Genomic DNA, 21,821 nt, shown 5'->3' with positions numbered 1-21,821 from the left:
GTTTTTCATATATGTATAAAGCATTTATGCATGTGGTGTAAATTTTTATAGCTGTTTTTGTTTTTTTTTTTGTTCGAATGGACCACTCTATTTTACTTAATGTCAAAAATATTTTGTAAAAGAAAGACAATCAATAAACAAATGGTATAGATAGGAATGTAAAGTTCATTTTAATCTACATATTTTTATGAGAACTTCAATTTTTTGCTATTGTTAGAAACATTAAGTGATTAATAACAAGATCTTTAATATATTGCGAATATTGGAAATTTTGTGTAAGAATAATATTTTCTTTCTGTAAGCTTTAAATTCTCTATAACACAAATACACATAAAACTGATACATAACATTATTTTTTTAGTACTGGCCATCAATTTCACGAAATTAGTTAAACAGTGATTTCGATGAAATGAATAGTATTGGCGATAATTGTACGGAGTTGAAAAAGCAGTATGATGCTTGCTTTAATGTTTGGTTTACAGAAAAATTTTTAAAAGGACAAACAGATGATTCCATGTGCGCTCCTATTTTCAAAGTTTATCAAGAGTGTGTAAAGGTTAGCTAAATTTTATAGTCTAAATTTGAAACTTAAATTTGAACTGAGTCTGATGCTTTTTTTAATAGAAAGCGCTGAAAGATCAAAGCATTGAATTTAAAGATATTGAAGGAGATTACTTATCTTCCGGATTTAAAGCAACTCGAGGAGCAGAACCAAGCTGACATAACTCTTTGAGTAAAAGCTCCAGAAGAAGTACTATTTAACTAAAGAATGTTTTATGCGATGATAAACTACGTTTTGGTGTATATTTTGGAAGGTTTCATTTGTTTGGACGATGTAAGATAAAATTCAAATATAAATGAAGCAATGTAATAGCGTTATATTTATTTTCTGATTAATATTCAAACCTGTTTAATAAATGTACACACCCACATTACAATATAGTACAGATATTCTAATTTTAGTGAGGAATTTAGCATTTAATAAATATACATAATTTAGCTATATCTACTTAAAAAAATATTAATATATATACCGGCATGTATTCTACATTCAATAAGGATTTTTAAAACAAGGTTCAGAAAAGGGTTGGAAACTTTTTGTTAGATAAGTAGGTAGTACCCTAGGTGATCTGTAAAGTTTCTTAAATTGACACAGTATTTGTCTCAATGTTTAATAAAATTAAATTCGTTGTTTTTAATTAATTTTTGTTATAATACCATATAAAATGTTCTACAAAAATTGTGTATTTTTAAACTTATTTATTAATTTCTTTTAAAGCTTACTTATATCTAACAAATAAAAATTATTTTCCAGTTGTAAATTTTGAAATATTTTCTAATAAAGCTATGTATGATGAATGTTCATATGCTGTACTTAAATCAGAAAGTTTTTCTGCAAATTCGTTACTAATACCTTTTTCTTCTAACAAATTCATTAATAAATCATATAAGTACTGGAAAACAAAAACTATTAGCAGACCGTTTTAAATTATAAAAAATTCCTTACCCCGTCCAAAACATCTCCTGCAACTGCATAGACTTTATCATTCCATTCACCATTATAAATTGTTATTTCATCGATTCCAAAAACATCGTTATACTCCCCTTCTTGTGGCGTTCCTTGTAAAAATGAACAAGTAAATGAAAGGGTGGTGGATCCTTTTATTATATCAATTTCAAATTGTGGTTTACTACGCATTTCAGCGAAATTTGGATTGTCCGCTCGTGGATCAACTTCAGCTTCATCATCAGCATCGACTGTGTGATTTATATTGAAAGAAATAACAATCCTGCAAAATTTTTTAATTGATTTAGAGTATTTTACTTATTTAATAGAAAACAAACTTTTCTTTATCAGTCTGTTTTGTTAATTCAACTTCAGCGCCATTCAATTTTACTTTGAAACTATCAAGCTCCGCTGGAATTGTTTTCATTTTTAGACCTTTCTTCTCAGCAACTATTTCTTCGGTCAAGAATTCCACTAATTCACGTTCACCTATTTCAAATATTAAATATATTATGTATGTATGTATTTTATATATGTATACATAATTATATGCTTTATAACAGACATCTTTTTAGGTTATGTTTACAGATTAAATGTGCATAGACATACTTTTTGAATGTGCATTCCTTGTACCACATCCGCAAGAGCAAACAAGACTTGGTTTTTTAATAGATGAATTGTTCTTAATTTCTGAGCTTGTCACATTCACTGGAGATTTGCACATGTACCACAGTGTTCGGGCAAAATCTCTTTTGCCTATTACTGGTTGCAAAGGCTTGGTCAATCCATAAAAATTTATTCTTGAGCTAAGTTTTAGTAAATGGTTCATTTTTATATGATTGTGGTTTTAATACCCTTTATAATATTATGTTTAAATAATTTGATTACTGGAAATAAACGAATGTACTTTAAAAAAAATTGTTTTATGAATGCCGAGTGGAAATACCAACAAATGCAAATTGCTTATAATGTGACTATTTGAAGTTCACAATTTTTCTTTTGTACAATCATTCACAATTATGCGATTTCTTTCGGATTTTACACCTTTACTCTGCTTTGGAATTTCATAGAATTTTTTAAGAGAATCATCCCTGATGTCAAATCAGGGATGATTCTCTTAAAAATCATCCCTGATGTCAACTATCAAACATGTTGTAATGATCATATGTTATTTGGTTATTTTATATTGCATTTGTGCCTCAAGTCCTCAAAATACGTACATAGTTGACAAACTGAAATAGAAAATGACCAAAAAGTGAAAAAATATTTGGAGGAATTTAATGAGTTTAAACGTTTATCTCCAACTGAAACATTAAAGTTCAAAATGTGTGAAGACTTTTTAACAAAACAAAGTCTTGAGGTTATAAGTGATAACAATGATAAGTATCCTTGGTGTGCTCATGGTCCAACTTTACTCTTTAGTAAGATAGGATCGTTTTTTTTAAATATTGGTTTTAATCTAAGATTTTTTAAGGAATAACAAAAAATGGTTGCATAAAAGAATATTTTGCTTGTTCTGCATTTCGAAGTCGCAAAGGCTGCAATTTTTATTTAGAGAAACAAGAGTATGATAATAATCACAATAAAATTGATATAAAATTAGAATCAATTGATCTAGAAGCTATCAAACTTCTTAGAGATAATGTAAGAGATATAACCAAAATTGATTAAATCGATTTTTAATTTGATTGGGATGAAATACCTTTATATACATACATATACAAACTACCGTAGATTTTCAAATTTAAACCAGATGAATTAAACTACTGTCACCAGTGCAATGTAATTTTCCATGTACATATTAATTCAAAATCACATCAGAATCATGAGAGTATCAGAATTGCATCAGATCTGTGGAAAACGCCAACGAAATTTTTGCGACCATTTAGCGATGACAAAGCGCAAGCTCAATATTTTTTTAAAGATAATACATTAAATTTTCTTGGTTTAATGTTAAAAAAACTACATATCTCGTAAGTTCAATTTATATGCAGTCTAAGTAGTTTAATAATTAGCTAGGTATTCATTTGCCTACTCCCATATCTATACTAAAGGCTAAAGTATGTCAATAATTATTCATAATCTATGTATTTCTATTCTAATATTTCTAGGAAAGTGGTTTGCATCGGAGCACCAAGATTACACGAATATTTAAAACAGAAGTATGACATATTTAAGATCGAAAGCATACTTCTAGATTTAGATCACCGATTTTTTTACTTTAATTCAGATTCAGAGTTTTTTTATTATAACATGTTCAACAATCATTTTTTTGAAGGCCAAGAAAAAAAGAATATGTTTAAGAAATTCCTGAAAATTGATGGGTATAGAATTTTAATAAAAATAGAACACATTTTTTTAATAAAATACTTTTTGCAGTAATGAAACAATTTCAGTGATAACTGATCCTCCTTTTGGGTGCAGAACAGAACCATTAGTAAACGTTCTGAGAGATATAGCATCCGATTTTCGAGAAGTAAATAATTTTTTTCGAGTATTACCAACAATTTGGATATTCCCATACTATATGGAGCATTATATAAAAAAAGAAATGCCAGAAATGGAAATGCTTGATTATAAAATTAATTATAGTAATCATGAAGCATATAGCGATGGAATAAATTCTAGGAAATATGGTAGTCCAGTGCGCTTATTTACGAATATTCCATTACATTTGATAGAGTTGCCGGCGACAGAAGGATATAAAATGTGTAATATTTGTCAAAAATGGACTGCAGTTGAAAATATTCATTGTAAAATATGTAATAAATGTCCTTCAAAAAATGGTGAAACATACAGGCATTGCAATTTATGTTCGCTGTGTGTGAAACCTAATTACGTTCACTGTGTTAATTGCCGTCGTTGCACACAAAAACAAAATCACAATTGCACAGTGTTCCAAAAAAATACACATTGTTGGATTTGCGATGAATTTGGCCATTTAGAAGTAAATTGTAATAAAGGAAATGTTTCTTCGATAAGAAAATTTTTAAGGAATAAAGAAAAGAAATGTAGATTTTGTTTAATTTGTTGTAAGAATGGGCATAATGAGAGAAAATGTAAATTGAAATTTAAAAAAATGTTAATAGATTTTAATAAAGTTGCAAAATGATTTTTGAACAATTGTTCGACCAGATCAATTATTTATTTTAGTTTTAAATGAAAAACGTAAGTATGTACCAAAATTAAATATGTATTGTCAATTAACTTCGTTATCATAACTTTAACAAAAAATTGAATTCAGGACGGCTTTCAGGATTCAATATGATACAATAGGCATGCGACGAATGAAAAAAGATAAAATTTTATAATTTTGGACATGTAGACACAAAACAAAGAAAGTTTCGGGGCTTAAAGAGTTTTTACAGAAAATAAAATGGCATAAAAAAATTTAATGAAACTTTTATTTATCTGATAATTATATATATATGTACACTATATCGGGTAATATTATATATGAAATTTGGTTTTTTCAAATATTTTTGCAAGTATACCTTATGTTTATACAAAATATTATAAATAGAAAAATTTTTAAAATGTTTCTTTATTGATTTTCATAAAAATTTTAAAATATAATTACATATGGATGTATAAGTAAATTATATTATTATTAAATTCATTAATATTAAATTGTCTTGCCTATGTAGGGCATAAAATTATATTAATATTATAATTTAAATAATTTAAAGAGTATGTTTTTATTAATTTAAGTACTATAATAGCTTTTTGTTCTCCTTCAATCATAAAATAATTATTTTTGGAAATTTTCAACAGTATAGTGATGAAAAATTTTCTTATTACTGATTTACTTTTATTATTATTTAAAGAAAAAATCAATTACTAATTGACTAAAAGTTTTCAAAAATATTCATATTCTAAAACTTGTGTATGAGGTATCTAATTACCAAAATTCGTAATGTGTATGATATCAATAACAAGCTTAAATTTTTTTTAATATTTGTAAAATTTATTGAATTTTTTTTGCATTTATACATTTACAATTTCGGTATATGTATTTTATTTATTAAAACAAAAATGAGCAACTATAATTAAATTCAAAATAAACACATTATGATAATTAAAATTTAATAAGAACCCTATTGTATATACTCATATATTATACAGAGTTATTTACATAGCAGGTTGGTGCGGTAAATAAAAAAAAAAATCTAAAACAATTGTGCAAAATTTTAAACGTTGTGAACAGAAAAAAAGCAGAAAATTTATTTTCGGGTTCTATGAAGCATTTAGGTATACATATGACATATTTATTTGGCATAAAACGAAATATTGCAATAATATATTTACTAATAACATGATATACATAGTTTATTTTTTTATTTTTTTTTGTCTAGACTAGTCTTATTTCATAGAAGATTAAATAAAGTTTTCAAATTATAGAATAAAGTCTATTCAAATATGTTGAATTTATAAAGTATTTAAATTTTTGAGGTATAAATGTGCATAAAACAGTAGTTTCATATTATAATTAAAATAATATTATTTATAAATTTGTTTGTATATAAAATTATCTCCGACTTTAAAATGTCAGTAATAAGTTATCGGCACACAAACATTCAGCTTAAGAATTATGTAGTAATAAAATATTACTGCAATTTTGAAGTCATGGTATTTTAAATTACAAAACTGTTAAAGGACTATCAAAAGAATTAAACTAATAGTTTAGCTAGATTTTATTTTATTGGAAAGTTCATTAATTAATTAATAACGAATTTTTAAATTATTTTAATATTAAACATAAATATTACACATTTTCTTACTTATACATCTTAATTATATTCTGACAACAAATTAAACTAAATGGTTAAGTGCATAGAACTATTAATTTTTGAAGTCTTTAGAAAATTGCACTGTAAGAAATTGTGGTTAATATTTTTCGTAATTGGCTGTACCGATCATAATTTCAAAAGTATTTAAAAAAAATATTTTATAGATTGTATTTCTATTATTATTTTTTGTTTAAAAACAAAAAGACAATGAAATTTAATTATAAGTTGTTAATCTAGACTCTAGAGTAATAAAACAATAAAGCAAAAGTGCGATGTTTCGATATTTCTTCCATATTTTTACTTAGTTAATATTTTTTAGATAACTTCTTTGTTTATGATGTTACAACTATCTACACATTTGATTCCAATAAGTAGTGTAGTAAAATTATTTGCAAAATATTTATATAGAAATTCTTTTTGAGCTTCTTGTTTTTTAAATTTATTAATCATTGTTAATTTAATAAAAACAGTATAGGTATTAGTTCTAACCATTTTCCTATAAAAATTGAATTCATAACGAAACTTAATTTTTTAAATAATTTTTTTTTTTTAATAAAAGTTTCTAAAAGTGTTTATTTTATTAAATTAATTTATGTATAAGTTTTTTTAATGTAATAATATGTTAATTAATATAATAATAATTGACTTACAAAAATTTATTATTATTATTTTATAAATAATTTTTACTAGATATCCTATATAACATTAAAAACTAGAGCAGAGGAGTTCTTTCATTTTTTTTTTTACATAAATTTTACATGCCAAAATCTATTATAATTTAAATTTTTATTCTAAAAATCTGGATCATAATGATCTCTATGATATCTAGGTCTAGTATTATACGTATACATTTGATGTGCATCCCATACAGGATCAGTTGAATATGGATTCGTTACTTTATAATGTGGATGCGAATGTTGGTATGGAGTATTCTCAATATTATATTCTTTTTCCTCATTATAAAAGTAATCGCCATGGTTATGATTAGATCCCCAACTATCATAAATATTTGTTTGATTATTTCCATGTGCCGTAGTTGATAGTCGCTACAAGAATACAAAAAATTTATATTTATATATGCATATATGTATATATATAATTGTTATCTATATATTGTTATACTTTTGGTTTAATTGGTTGTTTATTTTCATTCCACGTATCTTGAACATTATAGAAATCCTCAGCTCCATAATTATCGATACCACCCATATGATTTTTATTTAGTTCATTTAACATATCTGCAGTTAATGGTGTCGGCGTCTTTTTAGAATTCTTATGACGATTAATAAGCTATAATGACAAATAGTATGCATTTAAGATTCTAATTGCTTAACGCTGTCTTTTAAAAAATATGAGGAAGACCTTAAAGCATATAGTTTTAATTAAAAATTTGAAATATTGAGCTAAGTATAATGTTTTTTTCAATAAACTGAACATTATGTTCAGTTTATTCATAGTCAATATTTTTCGAAATTTATGGAATTTTTTAATCGGCATTCATTCCTATAATGCTTATTCCTATAATAGCTCATTCAATATAAAGAAAATCCCTGATTTAAAAATTGTAGTAAGTAATATGATATTATTATAAAATTCTGCATTTACAATTGTTAAGCTGAATTGTATACAAATTCAAAATACAATTGTATTGCTTTAATTCTGAAATCAAGGAATTCTTAGTTTTTACGAGCACTAATTGTTAAATTGTGCAAATTTGGAATATCATTGCATTTCGCATTCGCTCATATTTAAAATTTTCTACTTGTTATACTTACAACTGTTACTCCAAAAACTATTATAAATGCTAGAGATCCCACTCCTATTACTATTAATACAATCGCCCATTGTGGAACAATAGGCTCCGTATATTCAACGTCAGGGAATTGGTTCTTTGCGATTACTGCAAATAAAACAAATTTCCGATTAATGTTTCTTTTAAATAAATATAATATCAAGTTTTAAACTTACCAATAAAATCTGTAGACAAAGGATCAACGATAAATCTTCCAAGCATAAAAGTTTCTTTGACAAGTTTTTCACCCTTTCCCTCTCGGTATTGCTCATAGTTGTCATTATCGGTTGAACTTGGTATTATTGTCAGCGGTGTTTGAATTAAGGCATCATGAAATAGACGTTTCAATTCCAATGTATTAATGTTTTCCGTAATATTAGTCAATTCCACAAAATAGTCTACTAAAACGCTCCCTTTATTAAAACTATCAATTCTTATCTTTTTGTACCATTTCCTTAGCATGTGATCATTTTTGTATACTTCGTTTAACTAGGCAATAAAAAAAGAGAAATTAGAAAATTATTACACTGTTTTGAAATTTTTCTGAAAATATATACTTGTGTTTCTATTTCCCTTGCTAGGTTTTTCCACTCTAAAGTGTTATGATCCAGTAATTCAGGTTTCCATTGTACCCCATCAACAATTTTAATGGTTGCAGCAAGATCACATTCTTGATGACATAATCCAGGTTGAGTTGGTTTTGGTGGCTGTATAGTAGTTGTTGTAGTTGTAGTAGAAGTTGTTGTAGTTGAACTTGATGTAACAGTAGACGACGGCAAATATTCTAAGATGTCGAATTTTGCAATTTTTGATTGTTCTAATAATTTTTCAATAGAAATTGGTGTCGTTGATGGTGTCGGCCAACCTGTAAATTCTGTAGTCGCTCTTATCGGTGGTCCTTTTTTGATTGTTATTGGTGGAGGTGATGGTCCATTTGAAATAACTGGAGGGGCAATTACTGTTGGTCGAGGTCTTTTATTGATTGGTTTCGGGAAAATAACTTTATTCCCTTCATTTAATTTTTGATTTTCATTATTGTAATTACGTAAATCATCCTCATCTTGAGCTTCAAATATATGATGAGAGGGGCTGGAAATATTCTTCATTTTTAAAGACTTCTCATTCATAAAAAGTTTGGATATATCAATCATTTCAACTTCATCTTCTTTATCAAAAGGTTTGAAGCCTGGGGGTAAAAATTTGTGCAAATCTTTATCACTTTGTTCAGTTAGTGTCTTTTTAGTTGTAGTTGAGTATTTATCAGATAATTTTAATTTATAACCTGGTGGTAATAAACTGCTGCTAACATTTTCTTTTACAGGTGTTATCACAGGAGTTTTCTTAGTGGTAGTTGGTTGAGGTGGTTGTTTGAATTTATTAAATCCGGCTGGTAAATATTTACTTACATCCTCTTGCGTTGTTTTATAAGGTTTTGATGTGCTTTTCCTATCTCCTTTTGGATTTTTTTCATTTACAACCGGTTTTTCCTGCGATTCTTCGAATTTTATCTTACTTAAAATATCTTTCAGTATAGCGCTAGACTCAGTTGTTGACTCATTAAGCTTGTATCCATTTGGTAGAAGCTCTTTTAACATAAGATCCTGGTTAGATGAATAATTTTTGATTGATCTACTTATAGAATCATTCCGGTTACTTTTTTCTTTACTTGTATCTACCGGTTCCATTGTTGTCGTGCTTGTTTTTCTTCTATTTGTGTAAGTATTGGTTCGGTGTTTGTAGTCCGATGGGAGCAAACTTGAGAATTCCTCAATAGGTAGTTCTTCAATACTTAACTTTGGTTTTGTTGTGGTACTTCTTGGGACAAATTTTTTAATATTTGGAATGAATTTTGTAACACTTGTTGTTGAAATAGGTTCATCCACATTTGTGAGATGGAGCTTGTCAGTCTCATTATTTTCTTTTGTCAAATTTTGACCAATGGGATTGTCTGAAAGTGTTTTTGAAAATAAATTTTCCAAAGACGGCAAAGTTGTTATTTCGGCCGGATTGTCAGTGTTAGAAATTGTTGTTGTTATTTCTTGTGGTAAAACGTCTTTGGTAGTTATTCTTTCATTGCTTTCAACATTTTGGTCTTTTGATATGATTGATTTTTTTGTTGTTTTCGTTTTTGGTCCATGAATCTTTTTTTCTAGTTCTGAGATTGGTTGTTTCTTCTCCTCTTGTTCAATGGCTGGAAAAGGTAAAAATCGGGCTCCATTTATACTTCTGCTTGTTTGAATTGATGCAATGACAACGTATCCCTCAGTTGAATTATTTAAAACTTCTTCTTTTTTACTTTTATTTTCACTTTCTGTGGTCGTTGTAGTTAAATCAAATTTTGTTTGATCAGATTTTGTTTTATTCATTTGTTCCATTAGTTTAGAACTCTCACTCTCGATTTGAGTTTTTTCTGAAGAAATTATAGGTTTGATGGAACTTGATGAAATTTGAAGTTCCAATTTTTCCGTTGCATTTTCATATCTTGCACTTGAAGAGGTAAATTTTTCTATGTCCGGGTTAGAAGTTGATCCGTTTATAACACTTTTAGTCGTAACTACTGAAATTATTTGTTGGCCAATAAATTTATCTTCACTTTCAGTTATTATTGGCTTTTGCTGCGTGTTTTCTTCTTCACTATATTCGCCACTACCTTCTAGATCATCATACTCTTCCTCATATTCTAAAAGCTCTTCATCGTTAGAGGTTGATGAATTTTGTTGATTTGTTCCGTTTGAAGTAGATTGAAAAGAATGTGGAAAGTTTATTGTTGTTGATTCTTTTGCTGAAATTAAAGGAGTTTCGGTGATTGTTTCAGTTCCTGAAATTACACTTTCTTTGTCATTAATATCATCGAGGATATCTGGAGTTGGAGACACTTTGGATGGCAACGGATTTTCAGTTAGTTTATCGAAATTTCTCCGGAAAGTTGTAGCGTGTATGAAATTATTTTGCTCTGTAGATGAATTTAAATTTAAATCTTTGGGTTTTTCTTGGAAATTTTCAATTTCGAATTCGTTTTTGACAACTGGAGCATCGTTTTCAGCTTGTTCATCATAGTCCTCATACTCGTAATCATATTCTAAAGTTTTACTTGTTGTAAAGTATTCATTGAATTTTTTATCATAAGTATCAGATTCATTGGCATCAGATTGAGACTGAATATTTTCATTTAGGCTGCCGGGTAAATAAAAATTAGAAGTTAAAATAACAGGTGTATCTTTATCACCCGACAGTTCTTCAGCTGACACTGAACTTGTAGTGCTTGAAACAGTTGTTGTAACAATATTTTCTTTTAATGGTAATGTTTCAAGAGGTTTTATAAAATCGTTTTGATTATCTAAACTTTCAGTTAAACTTTGTGATGTATTCATTTTTTGCCCAAACTTTACATTAAATTCATTTATTGTGGAACTTTTATCACTTCCATTGTGATCGATAGTAATTTTATTTTCTGTTTTTGAATGAACTGGTTCATTTGGTTCACGACTAATAAAAACTGTTCGTTTTGGTATATTCTGATTTAATTTTCCGGAATTTTTAGAAGTTATTTGAGAATTAGATGGGGCAAATCTTGATCTTTGAGGTGTAAATGATAATCCTGCATTATTTTTAGATTGTAAAACTGATTGATTTGAAGTTATGGCAGTTTTCGTTTGTTTCTGAGCTGAAAAAGATGTTCTTACATTTCCATTTCCAAAACGATTATTTCTTTGTCTTTCTATTGGTGCTGCCGTTTCAGAAACAAATGTAGATGATGTTGTAGAAACTTTAGCATTTGGTTGAAAACGATTTCTATTTGTTTTAAAAGGAAGTTGTTGCTTTTGATTTGCTTCCAAAAAATCTGATTGTGATTGATTTTCTGATGATGTTGTGGATTTTAAACGATTTGAACTAAATGGTTTGCTTTTCAATTGATTATTATTATTGTTGAATTTATTGAATTGATTAAAATTGGAATGATTTGGTTGAGATGTTGTTGGTTTTACTACAACACTTACATCACTTTTTGACGGTGTAAAATAATTCTGTAATAAATAATTAATTATTAAAATATTTTTAATTTTTTTTATTAATTATAAAATTTCTGTTAAAATACAATACTATTTTTTTTATATGTATGTATGTAAGTTAATTTTTTGTATAATATTTTTGTTGTACATTTTTAATTTCTATTTATGATGACAGTCAGTACTCAGCAATCATGTGTGTGTGATAAACAATTTGTTTGAAAATGTTTATGTGAATTTTTCTTTAACAAGACTCGCAAAATGCTTATAGAGTAGTAAAATAATAATTTAATTTACTAGAGAATAAAAAAATTCTTTGCTTCCGATATAGTAAAAATATTGCGTGCTATTTCCTCATAAAAAATATCTAAGGGAATGATAAAAATTTTTTCAGCAATAATTTTTTGTCATTGTTCATTATTTTTTGTCCCCTTGTTTTCTTCATTTTTTTAAAAAGAATCCTTTTTTGATGCATCTATACTACACGAGATGACTTTACTATTTTAATTAAAGTGCACATGAAAGAATCTACAACAACTTAAATCTTTATAAGCCCTAAGCACACATATTTGCTTTTATACCATCAACTAATATTAAATTTAAGAAGATGTTAGCAAAATGTGTAAAGGGAATTGATTTTGTTTTCAGAAGGGATATCAGATTAAAAGAAAAATAATTGATCCTTAAAACGCAACAAAATAATTGTATGATTTTATATTAAATGATAGAAACCTCCAATAGCTTTGCGGCTCTAGAATGAGATTATAAAGAAAACAGTATCTTTACATATTATATTTATTACATATTTACATATTCATAGGTATTGTTAAAATGTGGTAACGCAAAGATAGGTAGGTACATAAAATATAATTGGTTGAAAGTAAATTTTGTAATTCTTTTTTTTTTTATAAATTTGTTTCAGTATTAATAAAGGATTAAATTAATTATTATGAGTTAATCAAAATAATAATAAAAGAAAAATCATAAAACTTACTTGTTGTTGTTGTTGTTCTTGTTTTTCTATTTGTGATATAAATTGATGATTTTGTTTATACGAACTATTTTGATTACGATTATTTGACTGTTGAATATTGTTATTTGGCTTTTGTTGTATAAATCCGGTACTACCATTTGGACGAATAGCTTGTGCTCTTGTAAATGTTGGTTGAACTGATAATGGTGGCGGTGGTGGTGGTGGTATTGGTGATTGCCCTAATGGTACCACTGACTGTGCATTACTATTAAAAATACGTTGTGGAAAATCATAATAATCGGGACTTCGAGTTGGCTATATAGAAAATAAAATTGTATAATATTGTAAATATTATAAATTAAAAATCTTAAATATTAAATATGAAGAATATGAAAATTTGACGCCAATATGGTTATTCCAAAATGTTAATTACTCACTTAACTCGATTTTAGAAAATTTATCATTTTGCATATAAGAGTGCTATTACTATGGTATCTATATTAGAATTATTAGAAATATATTAAAGAAATTTAGTTTTTCTTTACGAAATAAAAATATTTTAAAATTAATAACAAAAATTATCCTACCATTTGGTTTTGAAAAGGTTAAGTGAACTATAAATAGATATTTTGCATATTATATTTTCGGATAATGCCAATAAAATGATAAATTGCTATAAATATACAAATTGCAAAAGAAATTTTCTCCCTTTTTCTTATGCTTACAATTCGTGTCAATTCGCAACTCTTGCAAATTTTTTTTTTTTTTTTTAAATTTGAAAACTTAAACTATAATAAATGTTCAACAAAATAATGTTATACACGTATAGATACTTGTAAATATGTATATGTATATAACTTTGTACGTCATATCTCATACCGCTCAAATAACAAGCTTAAATCATATTTTTGTTATTACATAAAATTATGATTTAAGCTTATTTAAATATGAGCTAATTCATGAAAATGTGCGAGATATTTTAAAATTTATTTTGTTAAGGAACCCAAGAACATATAGATACTTAAATGGAAATTATAGGACAATATTTAAAAAAAAATCAAATTCAGTTTTTTGGAATTACTTGTATTAGTACAATATTAAGTCTTATTAATAAAAATAATTTAAATATAAAAGTAAAATTTTTGTTACAATAAAATTTTGCATAAATTTAGGAGAAATGTTGATAAATTTAGGACTGGCAATTTTTTGCAAGCAAAAATAATAAAAACTGTATTGATTAAAGCATTTAAATATAAATAATTAAATTAATAGAAATTTTAGATCCAGCAAGTAATGCCAAAGAAATATATTGAATTAGAAAAATTTCATTTTGCAAGTTTCGAGTAGTCATAGCTGGTGGGGGCAAACTTTGAGGAGTATAATAATTTGATGAACACGGGGACATTATTATGGGAATAAAATTCAGATTAAGTCTATTTTTTTTTTAAGTTTGCCTATATTAATGGATAATACTAAGGCTACGGCATACTTCCTTTATGTTTGATAATAATAATAACATTATAAATGAAATTTTTAATTCCGAATCAAATTTTTAAAATAACAATAAAAATCATTTTTTATGAATGCAGATTAATATACAAAAAAAGATAACAAAAAAAGGTTTATTTTCTAGCAACTTTTGGTGGTCTTAGCAGTTTCATTGCAAAAATTTTTATGCCTTTAGGCAAATTTCTTATTAAAACAATATTCTTTTCTTATAACAGTTTTAAATTTTATAGGATTTTACGTTAGAAATTTTACATTTTGTCTATTATAAAAAAATATACGAATATGTATATTCATATTATATACAAACTTAATTTTATGGTCCTTGTTTTACTAAAAATTGGATATACCTATATATATTTACATATATGTATGTATAATGGTGCATTGTTATTACATAAATATTTTAAAATATTTTCAACTTTATTGCATTTCAATATTGGTAAATCTCATTTAATGAATGTTTTGTAATAGAGGAAAACAAAAAATCTTATGAGCCATTTAAATGTGTAACATAATTTAATTTTTATCGAAATTTTTATTTTAATATTATATGATTAAATTAATTATACTTATACAATAGATGAATAAATTTTATACTTTTGAATTAAATTTAAAAATATAAAGCATCTGGACGAAATATGTGTGTATTGTGTTATCGCGACTCGTGTCGGTCGTATTTAAAAAAACCTTTACGACATTGTATAAATGGCGGAGATATTATATGGTCCCATTAAACTTCATACGTTGATCTCAACGGTATATAGATAAATATGCACATATCGAGTTTAAATAATTATAAAATATATTAGTTTTAATTTAAGATCGAATAAATATTTAGGTAGGTATTTTCTTAAATTTGTTTTTGCAGAATTTTAAAAATTTTACAATTTATAGGTATTAAGGGAAAAAATCAGATCTTATTAAAAAAATTACAAAAACTAAAATTATATTTAATTAATTTTTAAATTACAATATTCATACTGAAACATAATCAGACATACATTCATATAATGTCACATCAAATGTCTCTGCACATAGATACTAAAGCTAATCTGTATATATACACATATGTAAGCAGAAAAATAAATATAACAAAACATCATACAACAAAATATGAACAAATATTAAATGCATAGCAATAATGTATGACCATATACATACATATATGTGTACGTGCACATACTATACTTATTAAATATTTTTGTTTTGGATCTACATAATGCGCAATTTATAATTAGACCGAAACGTTAAATAGAATGGCCCTTCAAGAGTATGTACTTAAATATGTAAAAACAGTCGAATCTATTTTTAAATAACTCTTATTTTTTGCTGTAAGCAAATAAAAATTGTTTCATTCATTCTACCCAAAATTTTACTCAGAATTTTTTTTTACAATAAAAACACGGCCATCAACTATTTTTGATATTTATTTAAAATAGATTTTTGAATTTGAGTTCACCATGTCATTTTCTAGGTAAATCATTTGACTTGGTTATAATTTTGACTATGCTAGACATAATGGTATTTTTAAACATTCATTTGGAAAGGTGATATAAGAGGCTATTTAACACTTTCGGCCCGGATGGTACACATAATGTACCAACATTCCTAAAATTTAAAAATGGCATTGTATTTGGCTCTCTGTTGTATTATTTCGTATTTAGATGATTCGGCAAACTAAATTTTATGTAACGATAATAGATCCCACATATGTAAAATATGTGCTAATTACACTTTTTGAAATCTTGGTCGAAACGGTTAAATATAGAACGAACTTCATAACACTTTTAATTCAGATATCGTAACATCTATTATATATAAAAATAAAATACACCGTGCTTGTTATCAAGTCTGATTGTAATCTTATTAATATTAAGTTGTTACAATATGTGACTTTGGGTGGAATATTTTGTATATGTATAAGTAGAAAAGCAAGTTTTAATGCTACCGGAATGTGAACATTTTAATTGTAAAGCATATTATAAACATATTATAAACATATGTATAATAAAGTTTTTGCTCTTCATATCTAACTTATGCTCTATTGTCCGGCTTATTGAGAATTATGATTTAATTAAATTTGTTTTACCATATTTAATGTAATTTTATGAAAATTGAAATTTCTTTATTACAAAAAGAATCTTATTGATGATTTTCATTTAATTTAAATTTTTTTTTTGTTGAATTTACTTTTTCTTTCCTCTCAGTTTATAAATGAACAGAGCAATATTAATAACACTTAATATTTTCATAGAAAACAGTTCATATTTGTGTTATACATATTTATTATTATTTTTATATACATATATATTTACTGCAACTGTATTACGTTTCCATTTATATTAGATATGCACTCTTATGCATAATTAAAATAAAAGTAAAATACATTGTTCAATAAATTATGGGCAAATTGCTTGCAACGCCTATCGAGGAGCTCCAACTCATATGTACATATGTATGTAATTATATGTACGATATGTATGTTATGTAAAAATGTATTTATAGTTTGTAGAGTAAAGGGAAAATAAAATTAATTTATTAGTAAGCGTTTTGTTTTCCTCTGTATAAGAGTTTTTTAACAATTATGAAGAAATTAAAATTTTAATTTATAAAAAAATTTTTAAAGAAAACAAAAGCAAAAGCTGAAGAGTTACTATGCTATTAGTAACTATATTCGAATAAAAGAACATAAAAGTAAATTATACTCTTAGTACGTGGTACCATTTACTAAATGTATGTTAATAGATACCACGTCCTCCCAAACATATTCGTATTTGAATGAATTTCAAAATTTGTACATGCATATTTGTTTTAAAAGAGTTCCTTAATGTATAAGTAAATATTAGAGTATTTTTAATGTAATTATTTATAGGGAAGTACGTTTATATTAAATACAATTTGTACAACGCTCATTATTTGTTATAATGTTTTTTTTTCCTCCCCGATTTATATAACATTTTTTCAAATCTAAATATTTGAGATTTTACTTTCGTTTTCCGTTTTTGTTTATATTTAATATTGTAATGGAAATTGATTTACTGATCATCCATTGTCTAAAAGAGAAATAAATAAAATTAAATAAATTCGGATTAAACCATCGGTTTGTGAAACAGCACAACATTCTGTAGAACATGTGAAATAAATTTTAATTATTCTCATTAATTCATTAATACAAAAATGGAATTCTTATGACTTTGAAAGGCTGCCACTTTCTGTACGATAGAAGTAGGAAAAAAATTTATCATTTTGAAAAATGAGTTTTTCAGCATTTGTGTACAAAGTTTCACCTTTTTATATTAAACGGGTGTAGATCGGGAACGGACAAACGAACAGACTGAATCTAATGAACACATTATTTTTCAATTCGAATTGGGTTTGAAATGTGCTAAAAAGAAAATCTATTACACCTTTCTTTTTTTATTTTTACTTTTATTTGTAAGAAAATGTTACTATTACATATAGGGTGATTATTTTGCTATATAGTTTTTCGCAAATTTTAATTTTTATACTATACGTTTTATCGTTTCAGTTGTCATTGTCAAAAAAAAAAGCCGTTTTCGATTAGCTTGTAAATTTCTCCGTAGAGAAAGTGGCACCCAAACAATGTTTCCAATTCTTCATATATAAAATAATAATAAAGAATTAAGATCAGAATCAGGAATTTATTCGGTGAAAAATTGATCTCACATTTTGAATCTGTCAATTCATCACGTCTTTAAAGTATTTTTCTTAAATTACATGTAATACATGTTGTGTATACCTCGCGTTTTGATCAGCTATATTTAGTAATAAGTTACAATTTTGTAAAACAATATTGAAATCATAGATAGTCTTAGTTATAAATTTTGCTGTTGAAACCAAAGGTTGAAACGTGCGAAAAACGCGTACAGATTTGACTCTTTTGAATTCACGTCTATAAACGTAATCGCGTCAAACTTGAAAATATGTAATAATTAAAAAGTAAATAATAATTTTAAATTCTTCGATTCATATGATCAAATCTTATACATTTAAAAAATATAAAAAATCACCCCTTATCTTCTAATTGCTAAGCCTTTTTTTAAAATGTGTAATAGAAAAAAAAAATTTTAAATACACACTTACATATTTCATTACGTATAAATTGTCCATTGTTATGATTTAAAACATTTTATTATCATTCAACAATATTAATTTTAGTTAACAGTTTATGATAGGTTATTATTATGATACAATGGTAAAATGATGTTGACGAAGATAGTGGGCACACTTAAACACTATAATGAAGTTGGCTATTCATTCTATAATGCGATCACAATGGACAATAAGAGATTTTTAAGTTGTGATAAGTTTTTCTTATTGAAAAACCAAAAAACCAAAAAAAAAAATCTTTATTTTCTTAAAAGAGGCGTTGAAAATCTTTTATGGTTTTGCTTTAGTTAAATATTTTATTTAAAATCTCGTCCAAAAAATTTAAATTATACATAAAACAAGAAGAAGAAAAACAAAACTTTGAGGAAGTATTTTTATTTTTTTATTTTTTGTTTTTTAGGGTTTTAATAAAATGAATTGCTCTGTTAAATATACACAAAAATATTTACATCAGGAATAAAATGAATGAATTATTTTTAGTTTAACTTTATATAAGAAAGTTGTATTAGTGATCATAATAAAGATTTTATTGAAGGTTAATTTAGGTAAAGATTTTATTGAAGGTTTAGTACACATAGGCCAACTAGGCCTGATGTAGTACTGTCGAATCTCTCCTTTTCCACCCTTAATTTGAACCTGCCCAAGCTTCTCCAAAATCGGCCAAAAATTCCTAATGCTTACATTCGCTAATCCCGTATCGCAGATTTATTAAAACTTCTAAAAGAAATAATCAAATAATACCCTTGAAAACAGGCTCAGCTTTTGAGCTCAGTAATTTTAGCTATGGATACAGAATTAAAATCGATATGCAAATAGAATTTAGTTCTTTCGGGCACACTTTTGGTTTTGAGTTTTATTGAACTATTTTCATACACCTAAACAACAAGAAAAACTCTTTTCTTCCTTTGAATATAAAAATAGAATAATTTGGTAAATGTTGCACACAATATAAACATAATATTCTAAATATTATTTTTATTCTACAATTTATTCTATATAAATAAATTGTTCCACATAATTACTAAATTATTTTATATATGCAAATAATAAAATTTTACACACATGTAAAATGTTTACCTGAAATTGTTGAAATTGAAATGGTGCATTTTGTACAGTTGGAGTTGTTGCATCATCAGCTAAATATAAATATTGTTCATGAAAAGTTCCTGGTGAACCATTATTATTATTATTATTGTTATTATTATTAATAATTGATTTTTGATGATGTTGCCCTAAATTATTACTATGATGAAATGAGGAACTTTGATCTGGTAATCCTATACCACCATCTATACTACTTGGAAAAAAAGTATTTCTTTGTGGTATTTGAGAATATTGTGGAAATGGTGGTGATGGTATAAATCTTCCTTGATGTTGTGATTGTGATTGAAAATAATAATTGGAATGATCTAAAATTAAAAAAGAAATACAAAAATTAGAATAAACAAAATTTGCATAAAAAAATTAAAAAATAAAAATTTTCTTGACATTTAATACTTGTGTTGTAAGTAATAAAAATTGATTAAATGCACCTTTATCAGTTTTGAGTTAGAAATTTATCGAAAATATTTGACATAAACTTTAACCCAAATTTACTATTTCGATATTTAATTCAATAACGGGACATATTCTAAGAATCGAAACTCTAAGTGATAGTGATATTTATCATAAAAGTTTCAAAAACACTATTTTTTTAAAAATTAAGAAAATTTTTTGACATTTCTGGTAACTATTTTTAAATTTAAAGGAATTTTTGTTAAAAATTTCAAAGATCATAGAAAGGGTTGATCTTCCTACATTCATATATATAGAGAACTCCAACTTCTATAACCATATATTTAGGACCTGATCGTCTATTTCGCTATTTTACTCGAAAAGTGAAAAGAATTTGAGTAACTACGAGTATAATATATTTGTATAATGTCATGTTCCGAATACTCGAATTTTCGAGTGAGAAGAATTAATTGATATTGCGTATCTCGTTTTTTTTCTAAAAAGCATACAAAATTTATTCACTTTATTTTTGAAAATCGATAATTTTGAAAGTTTTGTGTTCAGTCGATAATTTCAGAAAAAAAAATGAGTAATCTTATTGGAAAAGTGAAACATCCATTAGAAAATACAGAGAATTCTGATTTGAAAGTGAAAGAAAAAGTGAGTAAAAAAAAGCAAGATACACGATCAGGCTGTTATTGTTTATTTAGAAATACGTATACATATGTATATGTATTTGAATATATGCATGCATTCAAACCTATTCAATTCTAATAGGAAAATATTTAATGGGAATATTCTTTAACAATATTAAAATTAAAGTTACTTAAAGTACATTTCTTGCAGTAAAGAATACTGGAAGAAATTTCTTACTTCACCTACAAGTAAAGTACATACGAGAATTTTCTTTAATTATTTTTTTTTTTGTATTCGGAACATGACAAGGTCTATCTGCTTATTTTCTTTTTTTTTGTTTTTGTACATTTTCGAACAGAAAATTGCATATATGTTCGAAATGAATTCTTTTTTCGCAATTTTTAATTTTTTTTGTATAAGTAGGAAAAAGCTGTTAATTGCTTGCGATTTTCTTTTCATTTTCTTATTTTGATTTTTTTTTGTTTTTTTGGTGATTAAATGTTAATTGAGGATAAATGTACTCGTATATTGTTGAATATTGGCATAATTGAACATTTTTCTTTAATTAATGATAGCATTTTGTTTCTCTGGCCATTTAAAAAAAAAAACCTAATATATTGCATAGTAGCCTTTACAATGATGATTAATTGAATGACTTGCATAAAAATTCTCTTCTATACATACGTATAGGGAATTATATATGTGTATACATATATAATATTACATACGATTAATTTTTATGCATTATTATTTACATCATGTGACCCTTAAGAGGTTTCCATATGAGCTCGTAGATTTTGTATTGAAACTTTTTTTGTATTGAACTCAAGAGAGGTTAGAGAATTTTTTCTCTAAAAATTTTTGCTTTTATAAAATCAAAAATATTAAATTTGTGTATTACAACTGTATTGTCATTGTATTTGGACATTTGTTTTGCATTACAATATAGAACAGGCCTCCGTCATATTAAAAATTAAATACA

General features: G+C 25.9%; 4 protein-coding genes across 5 annotated transcripts; 2 read left to right on the top strand and 2 right to left on the bottom strand.

Annotated features, from left to right (window-relative positions):
• Positions 1 to 137: 137 nt before the first annotated feature.
• Positions 138 to 871, top strand: LOC129606661 (TP53-regulated inhibitor of apoptosis 1-like). 2 transcript variants are annotated; one of them, XM_055517089.1, is made up of 3 exons: positions 138 to 275; positions 362 to 556; positions 625 to 871. In XM_055517089.1, the coding sequence occupies exons 2-3, from the start codon at positions 410 to 412 to the stop codon at positions 718 to 720; spliced, it is 243 nt and encodes an 80-aa protein (XP_055373064.1). In that variant the 5' UTR covers positions 138 to 275; positions 362 to 409; the 3' UTR covers positions 721 to 871. The 2 variants fall into 2 exon arrangements, with proteins under 2 accessions (XP_055373064.1, XP_055373063.1); XM_055517088.1 differs by having other exon boundaries at positions 138 to 297.
• A 279-nt stretch (positions 872 to 1,150) lies between these two features.
• On the bottom strand, positions 1,151 to 2,473 carry LOC129606660 (complement component 1 Q subcomponent-binding protein, mitochondrial). The gene is made up of 4 exons (XM_055517087.1): positions 2,117 to 2,473; positions 1,846 to 1,996; positions 1,508 to 1,790; positions 1,151 to 1,454 (listed from the first exon to the last, which is right to left on the bottom strand). The coding sequence occupies exons 1-4, from the start codon at positions 2,334 to 2,336 to the stop codon at positions 1,305 to 1,307; spliced, it is 804 nt and encodes a 267-aa protein (XP_055373062.1). The 5' UTR covers positions 2,337 to 2,473; the 3' UTR covers positions 1,151 to 1,304.
• Positions 2,474 to 2,719: 246 nt separating this feature from the next.
• LOC129606640 (rRNA N6-adenosine-methyltransferase ZCCHC4) lies at positions 2,720 to 4,583 on the top strand (the record flags this gene model as incomplete). Its single annotated transcript, XM_055517053.1, has 5 exons — positions 2,720 to 2,928; positions 2,982 to 3,151; positions 3,242 to 3,480; positions 3,619 to 3,831; positions 3,887 to 4,583. Coding segments are annotated over exons 1-5 (1,416 nt in total), but the record flags the coding sequence as incomplete, so codon positions are not given.
• Positions 4,584 to 6,210: 1,627 nt separating this feature from the next.
• LOC129606638 (putative mediator of RNA polymerase II transcription subunit 26) lies at positions 6,211 to 20,116 on the bottom strand (the record flags this gene model as incomplete). Its single annotated transcript, XM_055517052.1, has 7 exons — positions 6,211 to 7,343; positions 7,420 to 7,587; positions 8,073 to 8,197; positions 8,266 to 8,578; positions 8,647 to 12,114; positions 13,100 to 13,384; positions 19,787 to 20,116. Coding segments are annotated over 7 exons (4,944 nt in total), but the record flags the coding sequence as incomplete, so codon positions are not given.
• Between the last annotated feature and the right edge of the window lie 1,705 nt (positions 20,117 to 21,821).

The sequence above is a fragment of the Condylostylus longicornis genome, unplaced genomic scaffold, assembly GCF_029603195.1.
Source record: "Condylostylus longicornis isolate FDR11 unplaced genomic scaffold, ASM2960319v2 ptg000020l, whole genome shotgun sequence".
Classification (NCBI taxonomy): Eukaryota; Metazoa; Arthropoda; class Insecta; order Diptera; family Dolichopodidae; genus Condylostylus; species Condylostylus longicornis.
The sequence above is the reverse complement of the archived record's forward strand: the minus strand, read 5'-3'. Positions and strand labels throughout refer to the sequence as shown.